Source organism: Pinus tabuliformis, chromosome 1_2 (assembly GCF_031772625.1).
Source record: "Pinus tabuliformis cultivar Carrire ecotype Pingquan chromosome 1_2, CPIR1, whole genome shotgun sequence".
In the NCBI taxonomy this organism is placed as follows: Eukaryota; Viridiplantae; Streptophyta; class Pinopsida; order Pinales; family Pinaceae; genus Pinus; species Pinus tabuliformis.
This window is the reverse complement of record NC_142298.1, coordinates 31,868,806-31,885,123: the sequence shown is the minus strand read 5'-3', so window position 1 is coordinate 31,885,123 and position 16,318 is coordinate 31,868,806. Positions and strand designations below refer to the sequence as shown.

Genomic DNA, 16,318 nt, shown 5'->3' with positions numbered 1-16,318 from the left:
ATCTTCAATAAAATCTTATATAACTGTTTGAGAATATTATTGTTGATTTCTTCATTATAATCTTATTTCACTGTTTGAAAATATTTAAAAAACAATCATGTTACTTTTCATTTCTTATCACCTGTATAAAAAGATGACTTCAATTGATTGAGCCTCTCGATTAAATAAGAGTCCACCATAGAGTTAAAATTGTTTTATGAATTATTTAAACTTAATCAAATTTCATTTAACATCAAAGGAAGTGGGGGACAGAGGTCGTGATCGCCAGGATGACGCGGAAGCTTTTGGGATGTGTTAATTTTAATTTTAATTTTAGTTTCACTGTAGATTTAAAAAGAATCAAAATCACTGTATTCCTGGAATGGCGAATACTAAACTACGACTTATTGTACATCACCCATCACTATCTTTCCACCACGTCAAGACACGTGAAATTTTTGTATGCAGAAGGACATTACCTCCATTAATGAAAGGGAAGGATATTACCTCCATTAATGGATAGGTTGCCCTATACTACGACTCCATCTGTACATCACGCTCTCTGATGTTTGTTTTTTCTTCAGAAATTTCCATCTGTACAATAGCTTATTTAGTAACTATTGCCGTGGCTTATTGTATATCACACATTTTATCTAAATTTTTCCACATAGTCAATCAGATAAAAATTTTCCACAGTCAGTCACATAGAATAATTGTGATCGCTGGTGTAAGGCGGCCTGAACATCTAGAAGTTGATATGGCTTTCGTGCATTATACGCTACCCTAAGATCAAGTTTTGGCTGGCTACCCTCGCCTATATATAGAGTCTCTCCTGTGATATACAAGTATGAAATAAGCTCAACTGCAATTCCTTCCTTGTGTTGCGCTGTTTTGTAGTTGTGTTTAATTACTTGGTGTTGGCCGTTGCAATGGGGGCAAGAACATTGGCAGTTTCGGTTTATGTTACAGCAACGCTGTCATTAATATTTAATCTCTATGTTCAAGGTAAGGTGGTAATCCCTCGACTGTATTTTATGTAGGTATCATCTTTGTTTGTTTTGGTGAGTAGCTATCATAAATAAATATTTGTTTGCTTTGGTAAGTGCAGGAGCTACGGGTGCGACTTTTGTGATCCAGAACCATTGTTCATACACGGTATGGGCCGCAGGAATTCCCGTAGGTGGCGGTCAAGCGCTGGGGAAGGGGCAATCATGGAGTGTTAACGTGCCCGCAGGAACAAGTTCAGGCAGATTTTGGGGACGTACGGGATGCTCCTTCGATGCCTCTGGTAAAGGAAGATGCAGCACTGGTGACTGCGGCGGCGTGCTCCGCTGTACACTCTCGGGACAGCCTCCTACAACGCTGGTTGAATATACTCTGAACGGGGGCAACAATCAAGATTACTATGACATCTCCGTAATTGATGGTTTCAATGTCCCTCTCTCCCTGACTCCCTCCAACGGTGGCTGCATTGCGCCTACTTGCAAAATGGACAAGTGCCCAGATGCGTACCTATATCCCAGTGATAACACTAAAACCCACGGTTGCGCTTCTGGTGCTAATTACAACGTTATATTCTGTCCTTGATGAGAAGCTTATCATACTGAATTCTCTGTTCGTATCAACCATAAGAATCCTCTGTTCATAAATAAACCGAATTCTATGCAGTGTCATATCTACCATAAGAATATTACAATCAACATATTTATAATAAGAGTACCATATTGTGTGCAAGAAGATCTATCCCGTAAAAAGGAAGTTCTATCATGTGAAAAAGGCAAGGCATGATTATTTTTTATAGTATTTTTATTTCTTAGTTTGTAAATGAGTAATGTTATTTTGGATATCTTTATCGTGTATATCGAACAATTTGGATATATTTACAGCCGATATGAATGAACAATTTGGATATATTTACAGCCGATATGAATGATCAATTGATTTTAAATGATTTAATAAATAAATATAGATGATTTTGTGAATTTTATTTTTAATTAATTATGGTTAACTTTTTTTTTTAATGTTTTTTTAATTTTATTAATTAACAAATTTTATTTTCCATTTATATAATACACTGTTATATTTATAATATTAATCATATCACATTTACATATAAATTTGAGAAACTATAAATTTGAGAAACGAAAAATGTAACACAATTTAAAATCATATATTATATTTTTATTCTGAATTCTTTGCATTGAAAAAAGAAAAGATTACAAATCTTTTATTCCATAAATCAAAATAATATATAATCATAATTTGAAATCAAAATAATATATAGTGATATTCCTAATAATAACAATATCATTAAATTCAATGCTCAATGCATTACACATATATCTATTTCTAAATAGCATGCCTTTGCATGGTAATGGAGATTTATTTAGATGATATCTTTGCAACATTTTTGGCTTAGGTGGAAACTAATTAAAAGAAAAGTAAAAGTTTAATTAGTAATCTTTCATGGTAATGGAAGAGTTAAGGGCATTTATCCAATATTTACTCATTTCGATAGTAACTTCAATAATTGTGTATGTAGATTGATGAGATAACATGTATATATCCAAATAATAGGGATACAAAATTTTAAACTTATCTTATTTTAAGAAATGTTGATGCTACACTTGTGGAACAATATAAAAAAAGTGAGAATTTTGGTTGGCTTCAAGTCCATGAACAAATCCCTTGCAAAGTTGAACCTTCCTTCTTATTATTTTAAGATCTTTTCCTTGACATTTATGGATATCTTTGGGTTACTGTTGTTAGAATATGGAGAATAGGTTGGGGATTTCAAATTCAAGTTGGCATAAAATTTTGGTTGAGTGCTGGAGATATCCCAATATCTGTTGTGCTTGTCTAGAGTGGCTCTATGTAGCTTTTGCCAGCTATCCTCCCTGAAGGTAACTCTAGTTCTTTGGATACATGATTACCTAGGTTTACAATAATTTTGATCCATGGTGGTATCTATCATTGGTAGTGAATTCCGCAATCTTTCAATCTTTTAAAATTGTTAGCTGCAGATTCCCTACTCTGCCCTTTTGACCCAAACTATCTTATAATTTTTGCAATCCGTTTTGGATTTTTTAAAATTGATTATACTCTATCTAAATATCCAATTGTTAATTCATTTAGAAAACCCATTCCTTAATTAAAAGTTCTCAATCCTTATTTGTTAATTCATTTGTGAAACCCCATTCTTTAATTGAAAGTTCTTCAATCTTTTAGATTTCCCCAACTTCTGTTGTTCAATGTAAGCCTAAAAGCATGAACCTGTATGCAAAGAATCAATGCCTAAAAACAATGTAAACAATCATTTTCTAAAGAAAAGACATCAAATCACCAGCATCGACGGATCTTGTGTTGGATTATGTTACATTTTCGATTTTGATCATATATGTCACTGTGGACTTAACGAAAGAGACAATTAAAATTAATACAAATTGAATTTACGGAAAGAGAGATGTCGTGGCCCTTTGTAAATTTCCACATTGTGGGTTCAACTGGTGGAAATTAGGAAGTCGTCCCAACTATGAGATCGGAGTCAAGTTTATTTTCCCATTTGCACAATGTGTAAACAAACCCTAAGCCGATCTTCTACTAGTCCATTCGCACTTGCCCTAATTGGATTTTCTAGGGAAAACACCGCTGGATGTGTTGCTAATAATTTTTATTATACAAATTTATTTATGATTAATATTTTGATTGCAAACATTTTCACTCCATAAATGTGATTTTTCGAATAATTAAAGAGTTAAGTTAGTTTCTCACCCTAAAGAAAGGCCAATTCTTATAATAATAGAATAAAATCAACCATTTTAAGTAATAATCCAATATCATTGATCCAAAACTAAAACATCCAAAATTTACAGATATTTCTTTTACAGAAAATCGCGAATGGGAATGTCAAACAAACATTCATGGTAGTATTGCAGGCTTTTATTTAATGAAGTGCATGGATCTGACCATAAATTTGACATGGTAATAACATTGACCATTATAATACTTTGTATGCAACCTCGAAATTATGAACCATCGTACCCTTCAAACTTGCATGAATGTGAGTCATGGCCATAAATCCCACATGATATAACCTCAACTACTACGCTAAGTGTTCGCGGTGTCCGTCCAGTCCCTACAATCATACATAAATTATCGATGAAAGTTCAATTCACTCGATCATTAATATATCGAGCTTGACTCCCTCCTTTTGCCTTTCTAGTTCACACCCCAATTAATTGTAACACCTAAGTATACTCAGCGTCGCCTAGGCCAAACCTGATAAACTTGCTTCGACTTAGAGTCAGAGGTCAGGCCTCCTTGGAAGTTGTTCAGTAATATATCGAGCCCAACATCCAACTGTTGAAATTACTCTCAAATTCATGATCTAATTCTCTGTGGAAATCTCCATTGGATGTGTTGCTAATGATTTTTATTATATAGATTTATCTTTAGTTAACACTTTTATTACACGCATTTTCACTTCATAAATGTGTTTTTCCTAATAATTAACCATTTTTCGTTATTTCCTTACCTTAAAAAAACTCACTTTCACTTTCACAAATTAAAATCAACAAATTTAAATAATAATCCAATATCATTGATCCAAAACTAAATCATCCTAAATTTACTGAAAATCAAATCACGAATGAAAATGTAAAACAAACTTGCATAGTAGTATTGTGAGCTTTTATTTAATGAAGTACATGTATGTGGCCATAAATTCTACATGATGATAATGTTACCATTATAATACTTTATATGCAACCTATAAATTGTAACTTCTCATTATTGCCAAGTAAGTAAAGGTATATTAAAGTAATTTAAATATTTTTTCAATTTTATTATTCTCAAATATTGTGAAAGCGAGAATTTTTTTTTTTGGGTTTGTTTTTAAAATATTTGTATGTAATGGCTTTGAATAATAGACCCGGATAAAGATTGTTATGAATATAAAATCATTAATTAAATCACACGCATGGCCAGGAGTCGACCACTGTTATAGTGGAGACTCATGTTGATAACCCACAATTGTGAACTTACAATAGTTGTTACTTTAATATCATACACAATGATCATTTGAATTATGAAACATGACACATTTCATATTTTTTACCAACAAAAAAAATATTATACAAAGAAGCGATTAAAAGAATAATTTATGTTTAATTATTTTATAGTTATTGATTATAAAAATAGTATATAATATTTATTAATTTTTCGTAAAATTTTAATATTTTTTATATGTTAATTATAATATTAAAAAATATTATATGTAAATAGGTATAATAGGAAACATTATAATTTAATTATATCATTGCTTATTATATATTTATATAAATAAATATTTATTTATTTTAATATGAATCTATGTGTTATTATCCTTGCCACAACAACTGGTAAGATATAACACATCCCATAATAAATTGACAATGAATTAATTTTTTGTTTGACAAAAAATTATAATTCATCATGCAATGTTTACATTTAATAAATTGACAATGAATTAATTTATTGATCAACAAAACATTATAATTCACCCTGTAATGTTTACATTTTAAATACTTTACTGGAGGTGCAAAATACAAGAGGACTTCTAACATAAATCCAAGAGGACTTCTAACGTCTACGAAGACCAGTCTCAATTAATTATCCCCACTGACACGAAGGGAAGTTTCACACTTTACTCGTATCCGTAGAGTAATCTTCTACATGAAATCATTTGGAAAAAATACATGCATCCTAAGTTTTGTCAACATTATTTTACTGAATATTATTCCATGGAGTAATCTTCTGCATGCAATCTTTTGGAAGAAAAAAACATGTGCTCAGTTGTATAGTCTGAGGATAGCCTCCTACAAGGTTAGTTGAATATACTCTGAACGGGGGCAACAATTTACATTACTATGACATCTCTGCAATCAACAGTTTCAATGTGCCTCTCTCCATAACTCCCTCCTACGGTAGCTACAAAGCATTGATTTGCAAAATAGATGGGTGCCCAGTTGTCTACCGAAATCCCAACGATATTACAACAAAATATGTGCTTGCTTATCATACTGAATTCTCTCTTCATTACATAAAATCCATCGCTACCTTTGATAAATAAACTGAATTCTATGCAGTATGATATCTACAATAAGAATATTACCATGTTTATTGTAGTATCATATTTATAATAACAAGAGGCATTGAAAGAAACAAGTCCCTGCCCAGTCAGCAATTGCACCTACACTTGCTTTAGTAGCGTTGTTGCAAATTATACGAGGTGCAAAATATTCTATGTAAATCAGATCTTTCACAAATGTTACAAGAGGTGCAAAAGATTATGTGTAAATTGGATCTTTGAGGTTGGTTAAGCTATTGATTACTAACAAAGCGTACTATACTATTATCATTAGCATAGTGTGTATTCAATTAGTGTTATCAAGCTCGCTAGTCTTATACTCTACGTAAAAGCTTTAGCGTACTATACTATTATGATTAGCATAATGTGTATTCAATTAGTGATAGTATAATTAGCATAGTGTGTGTATTCAATTAGTGTTATCAAGCTCGCTAGTCTTATACTCTACGTAAAAGCTTTCAGTTATGTAACAGGTATGAACCAATGCTATTAGTTATGGTAAGAGAATCCAATCAAGTTACATGGTGTTGCTTTCATACGACTTATCACTCTTAAACTATAACTAGTAGTTACACATCCTCTTTATTGGTTTTAACGAAGTTGGGACTATCTAGAAATGGCCAAACGAAGTGAATGATAAAAGAATAATTGAAGTCGAAATGGGTTGTTATAGGAATCAAGACCTTGATAGCTACTAATACCCATCTAGAAAACAACTATTTGACGAAGAGTTTACAAGAAAAATTTAAAGAGTCTCATTCTAGATCTGCAGAATATTGAAGATTCTTCTGACACTTCATGGTCAACTCCAATTTGTGGGTGGAAACAAAATTTCCAGCTAGGTGGACCATCCAGAAAACAACTATTTGATGAAGGGTTTACAAGAAAAAGTTAAATAATCTCATCCAATTGTTGAAGATATCACAATGTCCAATACAACTATGAGAAGAAATATGTATATGAAGATAATAATAAAATGGAAAGCTAGGTGGCCCATCCAGAAAACAACTATTTGACTAAGGGTTTACAAGAAAAGGTTAAATAATCTCATCCAATTGTTGAAGAATATCACAACGTCCAATACGCTATTTGATGTCCAAGACCTTGATAGCTACTAATACCCATCCAGAAAACAACTATTTGACTAAGGGTTTACAAGAAAAATTTAAATAATCTCACCCAACTATTGAAGAATATCACAACGTCCAATACGCTATTTGACTAAGGGTTTACAAGAAAAAATTAAATAATCTCACCCAATTGTTGAAGAATATCACAACGTCCAACTATTGAAGAATATCACAACATCTAATACGACTATGAGAAGAAATATGTATATAAAAAAAATAATAAAATGGAAAGGAATTGATGAGAAACTACTATTTCCAGAAGCTAAGTAAGTTGTGCACTACTACAGAGAAATAAAGGAAAATATGCTTTCGTGGTTGCCAATGTAACTTTCTTTAGGGAAACATTGTTGATCTATGAGGCCACCTCATGCAAATACAAGATTAGCAGCGAAAGAAACAAGACTGCTTATGCAACAGTAAACTCTAGCCATTGAACAAGATAAAGGTGATGCCTAGTTAAATTTAGCACTAAAAATTACATCACAGCAATATGGTTGAATGCTTATTTAATATTCTATAGTACATCATAGCAATAAAGTGTGGAAATCAAACATCAACGCTGATAAATAAGTTATATAGTACATCATAGCAATAAAGAGTTGAAATCAAACATCAACGCTGATAGATAAGTTATATAGTAGAGACCCTGATGGAAAATTGGAAATTAATTTATTAAAATTCCCCAGCATTGTTCAAAAGGGTGGGGTGTGTCATCATGACGTTCAAGTTTGCAAAACTATACATTGATTGTCAATGGGGGCTTGTTTTCCAAGTAAAGAGATGGTGATGAGTAGGGTTCAATGGGCAGGGTGTGTAATGGCATGCAAGCTCCAAAGGCATTATATCTATTGCTATTGGGGACTATGCAACCACTTGAGGAACTATAGAGCAATCTAGGGAGACAAGCAACTGACCCTAATAGAGCTACTACGCACGCAACTAAGGAAGGAAGCTTGGGCAGCTAAGGTGGTAAAAGCACCACCATTAGTGGAAGCAGCACCTGCAGAGGAATACGCTGAAGAGACAATAGGGGTAGGGGTAGTATTATTTCATTAGCCAAAGTGAACTAACCTGTCATTCGCTTTCTTTTGTTGGGGTGCTGTCTCATCCTTTTACGTACATAATATGATTATTTCTCGATGAATATTTTCAAGAGCTTTGAGGGCTCTTAAAATATAAGGTACTCCCTCAGATAGGATCTATGGTGGACGATCCACTCATCCAATCAGGAGATGTACCATTAGACTAATAACTACCCTTTCTTATTTCTTTATCATTGCTCTATAGTTAGACTTCTCCATCCTTAACCTTTCTTACTGAAGTCCTCTGTTTACTGCCCTCATTACTTTACTACTCTTTATGACTTTATCAACAACCGTAAGATACACTAATGCCACGAGGAAGGGGAAACAACATCATACACCAGATACTTCACTCCCCTTTATTACGTATTGTTAGTGCAGAACACCAACTACCTGTTATACGTATAGTTCATAAAGAAGAAGAACATATAAACTAATAAGAGTGCATTTTAGAATAAGAGTTGTCATAAGAACTTTGTTGTTGTCTCTGTAGAGTGAGGGGTTCAGTCTAATATTCCTTAGATATTCCTAATGTTCCTTATAGAGTATAAGCTAGTATAAGTTCAGTCTAATTATAAGAATAGTATTTTGATATCCTATTACCTGATCCAGGCAAAGTGATAGCCCCTTACCAGGGATCTACATAAGAGAGCTATAGGCAACTTCGTTATTCATCAAGTCACCAAGAGAACTTCTTCAACATCAGCAATTAGATGTGCCTTTATCCACCAAAGGAAAGACAGTAACAGATACATACTTAGAGACATAAATAGTGACATGCACACCTATATCGACAGTAAAAATAGCACATACATAGACAGGTACAGGTTAAGCAGTCCATTCTTATTTAGACTCTTTTTATCCAGTGATATACCACTCAAAGAGGTGGACAGTCATGCATTCTTCCTTTCTATAGTACACAACCACGTCATTGTATTCCTATTATAGGTTCTTCCCCCTTTTACTACCTTATAGGAAGGCAAGACTTCGTATTCGTACATATAAGCAACATCCAGTATTAATATACAATAGGAGCACAGTATTAAGACTTAGCGAGACCTCAACCTTCATATACTTCTCTTTGGGCCTGAGAAATGGTGATGCTTTGGCTCTTAGGCACAAATCCAGAAGTACCCGGTTTACCCACCCTCAACTTGGTAATAAACAAAGGCAAATGCATTGGAAGCAGAGAAAATGATAGAGCCTCTTCCTTTTCCATATGAAGATCCAAATCCATCTGTACCTGTGGTAGGTGACCAAAGAGTCTTTTGTTAGGCATCCGAGTGAGCATCAGTAAAGGTTCCAAGATAAGGGAAAGCATCCGAGCAAGTAGGGAAAAAGCCAACAAAATAAATAACAGTAAAGGAAAAGGCAGGAGCAGATATGAAGCGTGCAATTTTTTTTGATTCCGTTCGAGCAGACCTAACTGCGAAAGATCCAATTGATTGAGTTTAACATGTATAGGTAGAACCGACATCAAAGTTGGTATCATGACCAGGTTATGGAAAGAACCAAACTAGTTCAATTATTCCTCCTCTATCCTGTTTTGGGGTAGCACCTGTAATAATTACCTATTGGGCGTGTTGCGTACTTACTAAGTCAAATGAACCTATTTGGTGCCCAAAGGTGGCCCGAGATAGTCATTGTCCCGAAAGGTTATGTTTATGATGAAACCACCTGTATAGTAGATAGCCTACACACTTGAAATGATGGAAGCAGATCCCATTGAAGCAGCACCTGCATCATCCTTGCCATATATCTGTCTAATAACTAGCGCTGCAGTTGGGTCAAGGTAAACAGGCTCTCAAAAAGGAAGGTCTAAGTGGAGATTTTCTCTACACAGATGCAACCTATGCACATGTATCCACGCCTGGATTTGATGGAACTGCATCTTGATCTAGAAGGTACGCTAGGTGAAGCATTGGAAAAGAAGATACTTCTTTGACCAAATCAAATGCAACTACAGGTGATGCCCTTCGTTATCAATATAAAATCAGAAGGGATGCAGGAAAAAGTGCTCGAACAAGCTATCAATCTGGAATTCGTCCATTCACTGGTTATAGAACGGGAATGCAATCTCCATTTCACTTTGGTACCTTCTTTGGTGCTTTTGGTTCTAGGTCAAAAATTACTTGATCATTCACTGGTTATGGGTCAATAGATTCCACTCCATAGCGACGTGGCTATGGCCCTAGATTTTGATCTGCTTATTAAACTTGGTCAATTGAATCTGAAGCTATAACTATCTCGGATTTTGCTTAAACTACTTCTTTTGCTTATTTGTCCCCTTATTTTTCTTCAATTAGACCAAATGATTCGAGCCGAACCAATGCATTTGATAATCTACAAACATATATATAGGTACAGGATAGCGAGTCAGGCCTATGGTTGATAGGTAGGGATGCCAAATGAAATGCATAGCCCGTTGCAGATTTGAGGGCTATCGATTCTTAAGCTGCGAGAGAAACTCGGTAAACACACGCCTCCATTACTGGTGGTTATGGGTCAACTTCAATTGCTTCCTGGGTCATTGGAATTCTCTTGCCCCTGATTGGTGGGATCTTCTACCTTAGCTGGTGAGGGCACTGTATTCAATATGGGTCTTTCTTATTGGTGCTTATGCTGCTTTTACTCGATCAACTGACTCTGTTCTCTCACCTGACGTAGCCTTAGCTAGTTCTGCTTTTGCTGGTGATGGCAGGTGGGTAAGGAACCGTGCAAATAAGAACTGGCATTGGAAGGGATCTCGAGCGGGGTGTTAGCTATCAGACTTAACAGGTCTGCCGCTTCGCATTCAGGTTTACATCTTGATCTCTAACTGGATTTTCTTATACTGGATCACCTGCTACTAGCACTGGGGGACAAGTTGGCTCTCTAAAAGGAATCAATGTTAGGAAATATGGTGGGACGGATACTAACTCAACTCGATTAGTTGCCCTTTCCTTATTTTGCCGCCTACACTTATGTTACTGCCTTCTATACCCTTGCTCCTAGTGCTACTACCTTTGTTTCCTTTGCAATGGGCTCTCGATCTTCTACAAATGAATTTCGATATTGATTGTGAACTAGAAGGGATGCTTTAGGTGAAGCACGCATAGGGTGGGGTAGGACAACAAGAGTGGATCAAAAATAGAAACTGGTTATAGGTTAACGAGTGGTGGCAGATAAATTTCAATTAGATATGAAACTAGGTCCTCAAGTTAATAAGCTTGATCAATGGAATTTATCCTTGTGGGGTATCAATCTGGTCAGAATGCTAGGTCTACTGGATCAATGGGTGAAGCTCCTAATGCCTCTGCCTTTGTTACTAATTCAACTGGATCTGCTTCAATGGGTACTGGTTCTTGCCTTTTGCTCAACATCATCTATTCAACATAATCTACATGGAAACAAATCCAAAGTATTTCCCTTTCTTGAAAAGAGGGACTTTATATATCTAAGAAAGAGGGTTCATAGGATAGACTATATACGTATGAGCAACAACAATAACCACCCTACTATTATGAAAGGGGAATTATGAGCATGTCCAATTATTACATACGTGAAAATAACGGTGGACATGATTTGAATATTTGTTGATGAGAGAAATACCATGGTGCTATTGGAAATAGAGACATAAATGCTGCCGGAAGTCGAATCAACTTCGTACACCTACCTAGTCCTCCTGGGCATGCGCATATTGAACTCGAATCAACTCAATCATCAGTTTTAGCATCTAGGTCGCTAACCATTTCTTAACATTTGCGGGATCATTCTATGGTATCCTTTGCTCCTTCATTCACCGAGTTGTAACCTCACCCCTGAAAATGAAATAGAAAGGGCGGAATTGTTCCATTTCATATGCGCGCAGTATTGTACCATTCCAATTCGTACGATCTTGACATCTCAGTTGCTGAATTGTTTCATCTGCAGGTCATTCTATGGGAGCCCTCATATTACTATTATGTACTCTCTATAGATAGAACTATCGAATAGTAAACAACTGTGATGAATAGTTTTGACTGGTAACAGGGCTGGTGGTAACGCAGTCATTTTCAATGGCCGGAAACACCCATAGCCAATTGTTACGTATGTAATATTTCTACCCATAGCTATTGTTGCACAAAATATTGTCACCATGACATTTTGCAATCGGTGTGAGTCTATCACCACTCATACTTTCCTCCTTTGCACGTCTTAAACCTCAGTTCTTCATGTCAAACTTTGAAAATAAGAGAAAGCCCTTAAAAGTCTCTAAAACTCCCGTTCCGCACTTTCTCTTAGCATTACCTACAGTCCCACACATACTAGTCATTTCCCTTGCGTACCTGACCGCTCTGTCTCTGTGTAATGGGTGCGGACCCCTGTAAAAGTCAGAAAGGCGCAAGTACATTCTTAAAAACTCACTTTGATTCATTTCTGGAAGCTTCTAGAAGGAATCTTGAGGTGGCAAGTTCGCTCCTTTAAGGTTCATGCATCTCATACCTTAAGGAGCTAACCCCTTGAAGTGAGGAGCTTATGCCTTTGAAGGAGGACTTTATCCCTTCATAGGTGGACCTGTAACCTCCTTCCTTTGCACTATAAAATGAAGCATTAAGCTGGTTACTGAGGTGGAATGCTGAAGACTTTTGAGGTGAAATGCTGCTGGAACTTAGTCTTCCTAATTGAGCTTTTGTGAGGAAAGATTACATATCTTGTTGATCTCATTTGGAAGAGTGTGAGGCTTGTCAAAGTAGAGGAGATTCCTATTTCGGACCCTGGGAGGAGCTTGTACAACATCAAGGCACCAAAGGTTGTAAAGTTCTTCTATTTTCAAAGTTAATACAATCAAGTTTATTTTACTCAATAAGCTGTGTTTTATGGTTTATTTCATGGATTCCTTGATCACCATGATGGATATGATTTATTATATTAGCTATGCAGGTGTTATTTGATCTGTGCTTGTTTGTGATTGCAGGTTCTCAAAAGGACACTCTTTCGGACGGTCGAAGCGTGGCTGCCTCAAACTAGCGTTGGACTTAAGGTAGGGTCTAAAACACCTCTTAGTTTTTATTAATGAATCACAATATATTTAGAGAAAGGTAGATTTTCTTGTCCTGCTTGTTGCTAGATATCTGTTGATACTAGGGAGATCGGCCTTGTCCGCAAGGATGATTTATCTAGCTAATAGCTTTAGATAGAATAACTTGTTGAGCTCGTTCAAGAACTTATCCTGAAACATCCATCCCTTTATATAATAATTCAGGGAGGAGAGGCTTCATTCTATCAAAAAGAATTGTGAAGCCCCACCAATTCATACCTCTGTTCCCTAGGTCTGTGTCTCATTCCACTCTTTAGGAGCAAGCATCTATCTACGCTCAAATAATAGCAGGGCATTGCCTGGACAAGATTTTATGGTAATATAGATAAATGCATAGGTCGGTTGATACATCCTTCTACATGGGTTCAGTACCCCACATCTCTATAGAGTGCACACCCGAACTCAACAGGTGCAAGACCTCACATCGTATGTACAGTCCCGCCTCCCTTATATAAGAATTTCGGCACTTTCTCTAAATAGTAAGGCATTGGGACAGAGCCCCGCTTACCCAAGACAAGGGAGAGAGTTTACCCCATTCCCTTAGGATAATTGACTCGATCTCCCATCCGAGCATTGGTTAGATCCCACACTGATCATAGCTAAGGTTGATCCTCGATCTCTTGCGAAGCAACTAAGCTACCAGCGTGAATGCAATGTGAGCTGAGGTGGGTGGCATAATCCACCCCTTTAATTAATAGTAGGTGGGGTGCATAGTCTAGAGCATCGACATCAATCTTCGTCTATATGTATCTGTATCTATATTTCTATCTATTCCATACCAATCCATCCTCCTATCCATCTTCCATCGCTCTCCTTTCTGTGACGGTTGGTAGAGAAGGATTAGTTTCTAGTACACACTGTATTTCTTTCTCAATTGCCTTCGCCCTACTCCCCGGCCTATACTACGGGCATTGGACGGTGGAACAATGTGAACTTTCGCCATCTAAATAGATTTCTCTCAATATTTAGACACAAGACCATCCATAAGCTGAGCTATTGGTGGGAGTGATTTCACCACCCGAGCGTACATATCATACTATCTAAAGCAGGTTCATTCTTAGCTACTACTCCACTTTGTTCGCCATGACTCAATCAATGGAACAGCCCCTGCTCTTTCCTTTATAAGCTAAGTCACTCCTTGTTGTCCCATCCCAAAGTAAGTATGCTCCGATCATCAAAGGTATGAGGGCATTTTAGGTAGGGCCCATTCACCTGTCCAAGAGGTACGCCCCCAGGTACTAACCGGTCAATGGTTTTATGGATGCCCTAGTCCGGGTTGAGCTAATGATATGTCTTAATAGCTCTGTTGATCGGATAGGTCTTCTGGTGATAGGAGAGGTATGCATGGGGTGGAGGGTCTGTATGCACATACAAGTTTGGGCCATCACTAGTATGTGACAGGCCTGGGCAGAAGATAAAGGAAGAGCGGGAGTCTCTCATATGCTTATTATACGATTCACCACTTTGTGTAAATGATTTCTTTTCCATACAGGATAGGGTCTGCTAAATCTCCTATTTTCCCTCTACCGTTGGTCTTCACCATTGTTCCTCTACCTCATTCTTTGGTCGAGTCATTCTTTATCCTCTATTTTCTCTTTCATGGGAGGGAAAACTTCAGCCTTACAGTTCTTTGGGTGCTTCTGCATAATACTTACGATATGGCGTCAATGCATATTTTATGGCTTTTTTCTACTTGACGCTAACACATCTAATTTGGCAGTTTAGATAATATCTTCCACTTTCACGCTAATGCAACTTATTCAACTTTCATCCTCGAATGACCAGCCTTCACCTCATGCTTCTCCTTGGTGCATTTAATTTGTCAGAGCTAATGTTTTTTATGCTTACGCTAGCGCACTAATTAACACTTTTGAATGTATTTGAATGAGCTATTTTCCTTGCCCTCAAAGTATCCTCGATCCAATTATGTTCACCGAGGTACATTGTTTGTTCCTATATCTATTTGAATATATAGCAATATATACGTAGATGATGTATATGGTTATCATTAGTATGAGTATGAGTAGCAGCATGATGGATGATGGATGGGATGGATGGGTAGATGGGTAGTAGTTTCTAAGTATACTGCTAGTCTGATTTGTCTGTTAGTCTGAATGTGTAAGAAGGAGAGTATGCCTACTTGAATGATTGATTGATTGATTGATTGAGAGTATACCTCTTTGATTTCATGAGTTAGCAGAGTCTGATTGATTGAGAGAGAGAGAGAGTATGCCTCCTTGATTTCATGATTGAATGCTTGCTTGATCAAATGATGAAGAGTATGCCCACTTGAATGAGAGACAGTCTGCCTTCTTTATTTCATGACTTAGTAGAGTGTGATCCAATACTTACTTTATTTTAATGACATCCTATATAACGATAATTTAATCGAATCATAATATTTCATTTATGGCCGCGTGCAGTATCGGATGATTGATTGAGGTTTAACCCGGGAGATGGAGGTTAATGAACTGATCGATCAAGTATGTGGCGTTACTGATTGGGAGAGCATATTAATGATGATTGGGAGATCACTCATTAATTACTCACCTTTCTTTCATTTAGGACCCATTAGGCCTATTGAGCCCACCCACTCCAGGATGATGGTTTTGACATGATCAACATGCAAGAAGACGAGGTCGAAGATCTCATCAAGCATTGTTGCAATTGATCGGTGAACAATACAATCTATGGGGGATGGGATCATAAACATTATCTTGTCCTTAATAATGGTCAATTTGAGAGTGAAAAGGTGGCCTATGAAGGGCGAGCATATGATTCCAATCATTCATTCTCTTTGGCTAGTCCTACCTTCCCTATCGGGTTAGCTTATTATCCTCCCTCTCGTTCCCAACAGACGTTTTGTTCCCGTCGATTCCTTTCCTTCAAGGAGTTGGTCTTACCTTCCTGTCAGGTGGTTTCTGCCAGGATGGGTGGGACA

At 36.4% G+C, this 16,318-nt stretch overlaps 1 protein-coding gene across 1 annotated transcript; it reads left to right on the top strand.

Annotated features, from left to right (window-relative positions):
* Window positions 1-832: 832 nt before the first annotated feature.
* On the top strand, window positions 833-1,903 carry LOC149204261 (thaumatin-like protein). The gene is made up of 2 exons (XM_089393255.1): window positions 833-984; window positions 1,088-1,903. The coding sequence occupies exons 1-2, from the start codon at window positions 909-911 to the stop codon at window positions 1,564-1,566; spliced, it is 555 nt and encodes a 184-aa protein (XP_089249381.1). The 5' UTR covers window positions 833-908; the 3' UTR covers window positions 1,567-1,903.
* Window positions 1,904-16,318: the final 14,415 nt, after the last annotated feature.

Coding starts and splice junctions, on each gene's coding strand:
- LOC149204261 (XM_089393255.1), top strand. CDS start 909: ATGGGGGCAAGAACATTGGCAGTTTCGGTTTATGTTACAGCAACGCTG. Junction 985..1,087: donor ATTTAATCTCTATGTTCAAG/GTAAGGTGGTAA, acceptor TGGTAAGTGCAG/GAGCTACGGGTGCGACTTTT.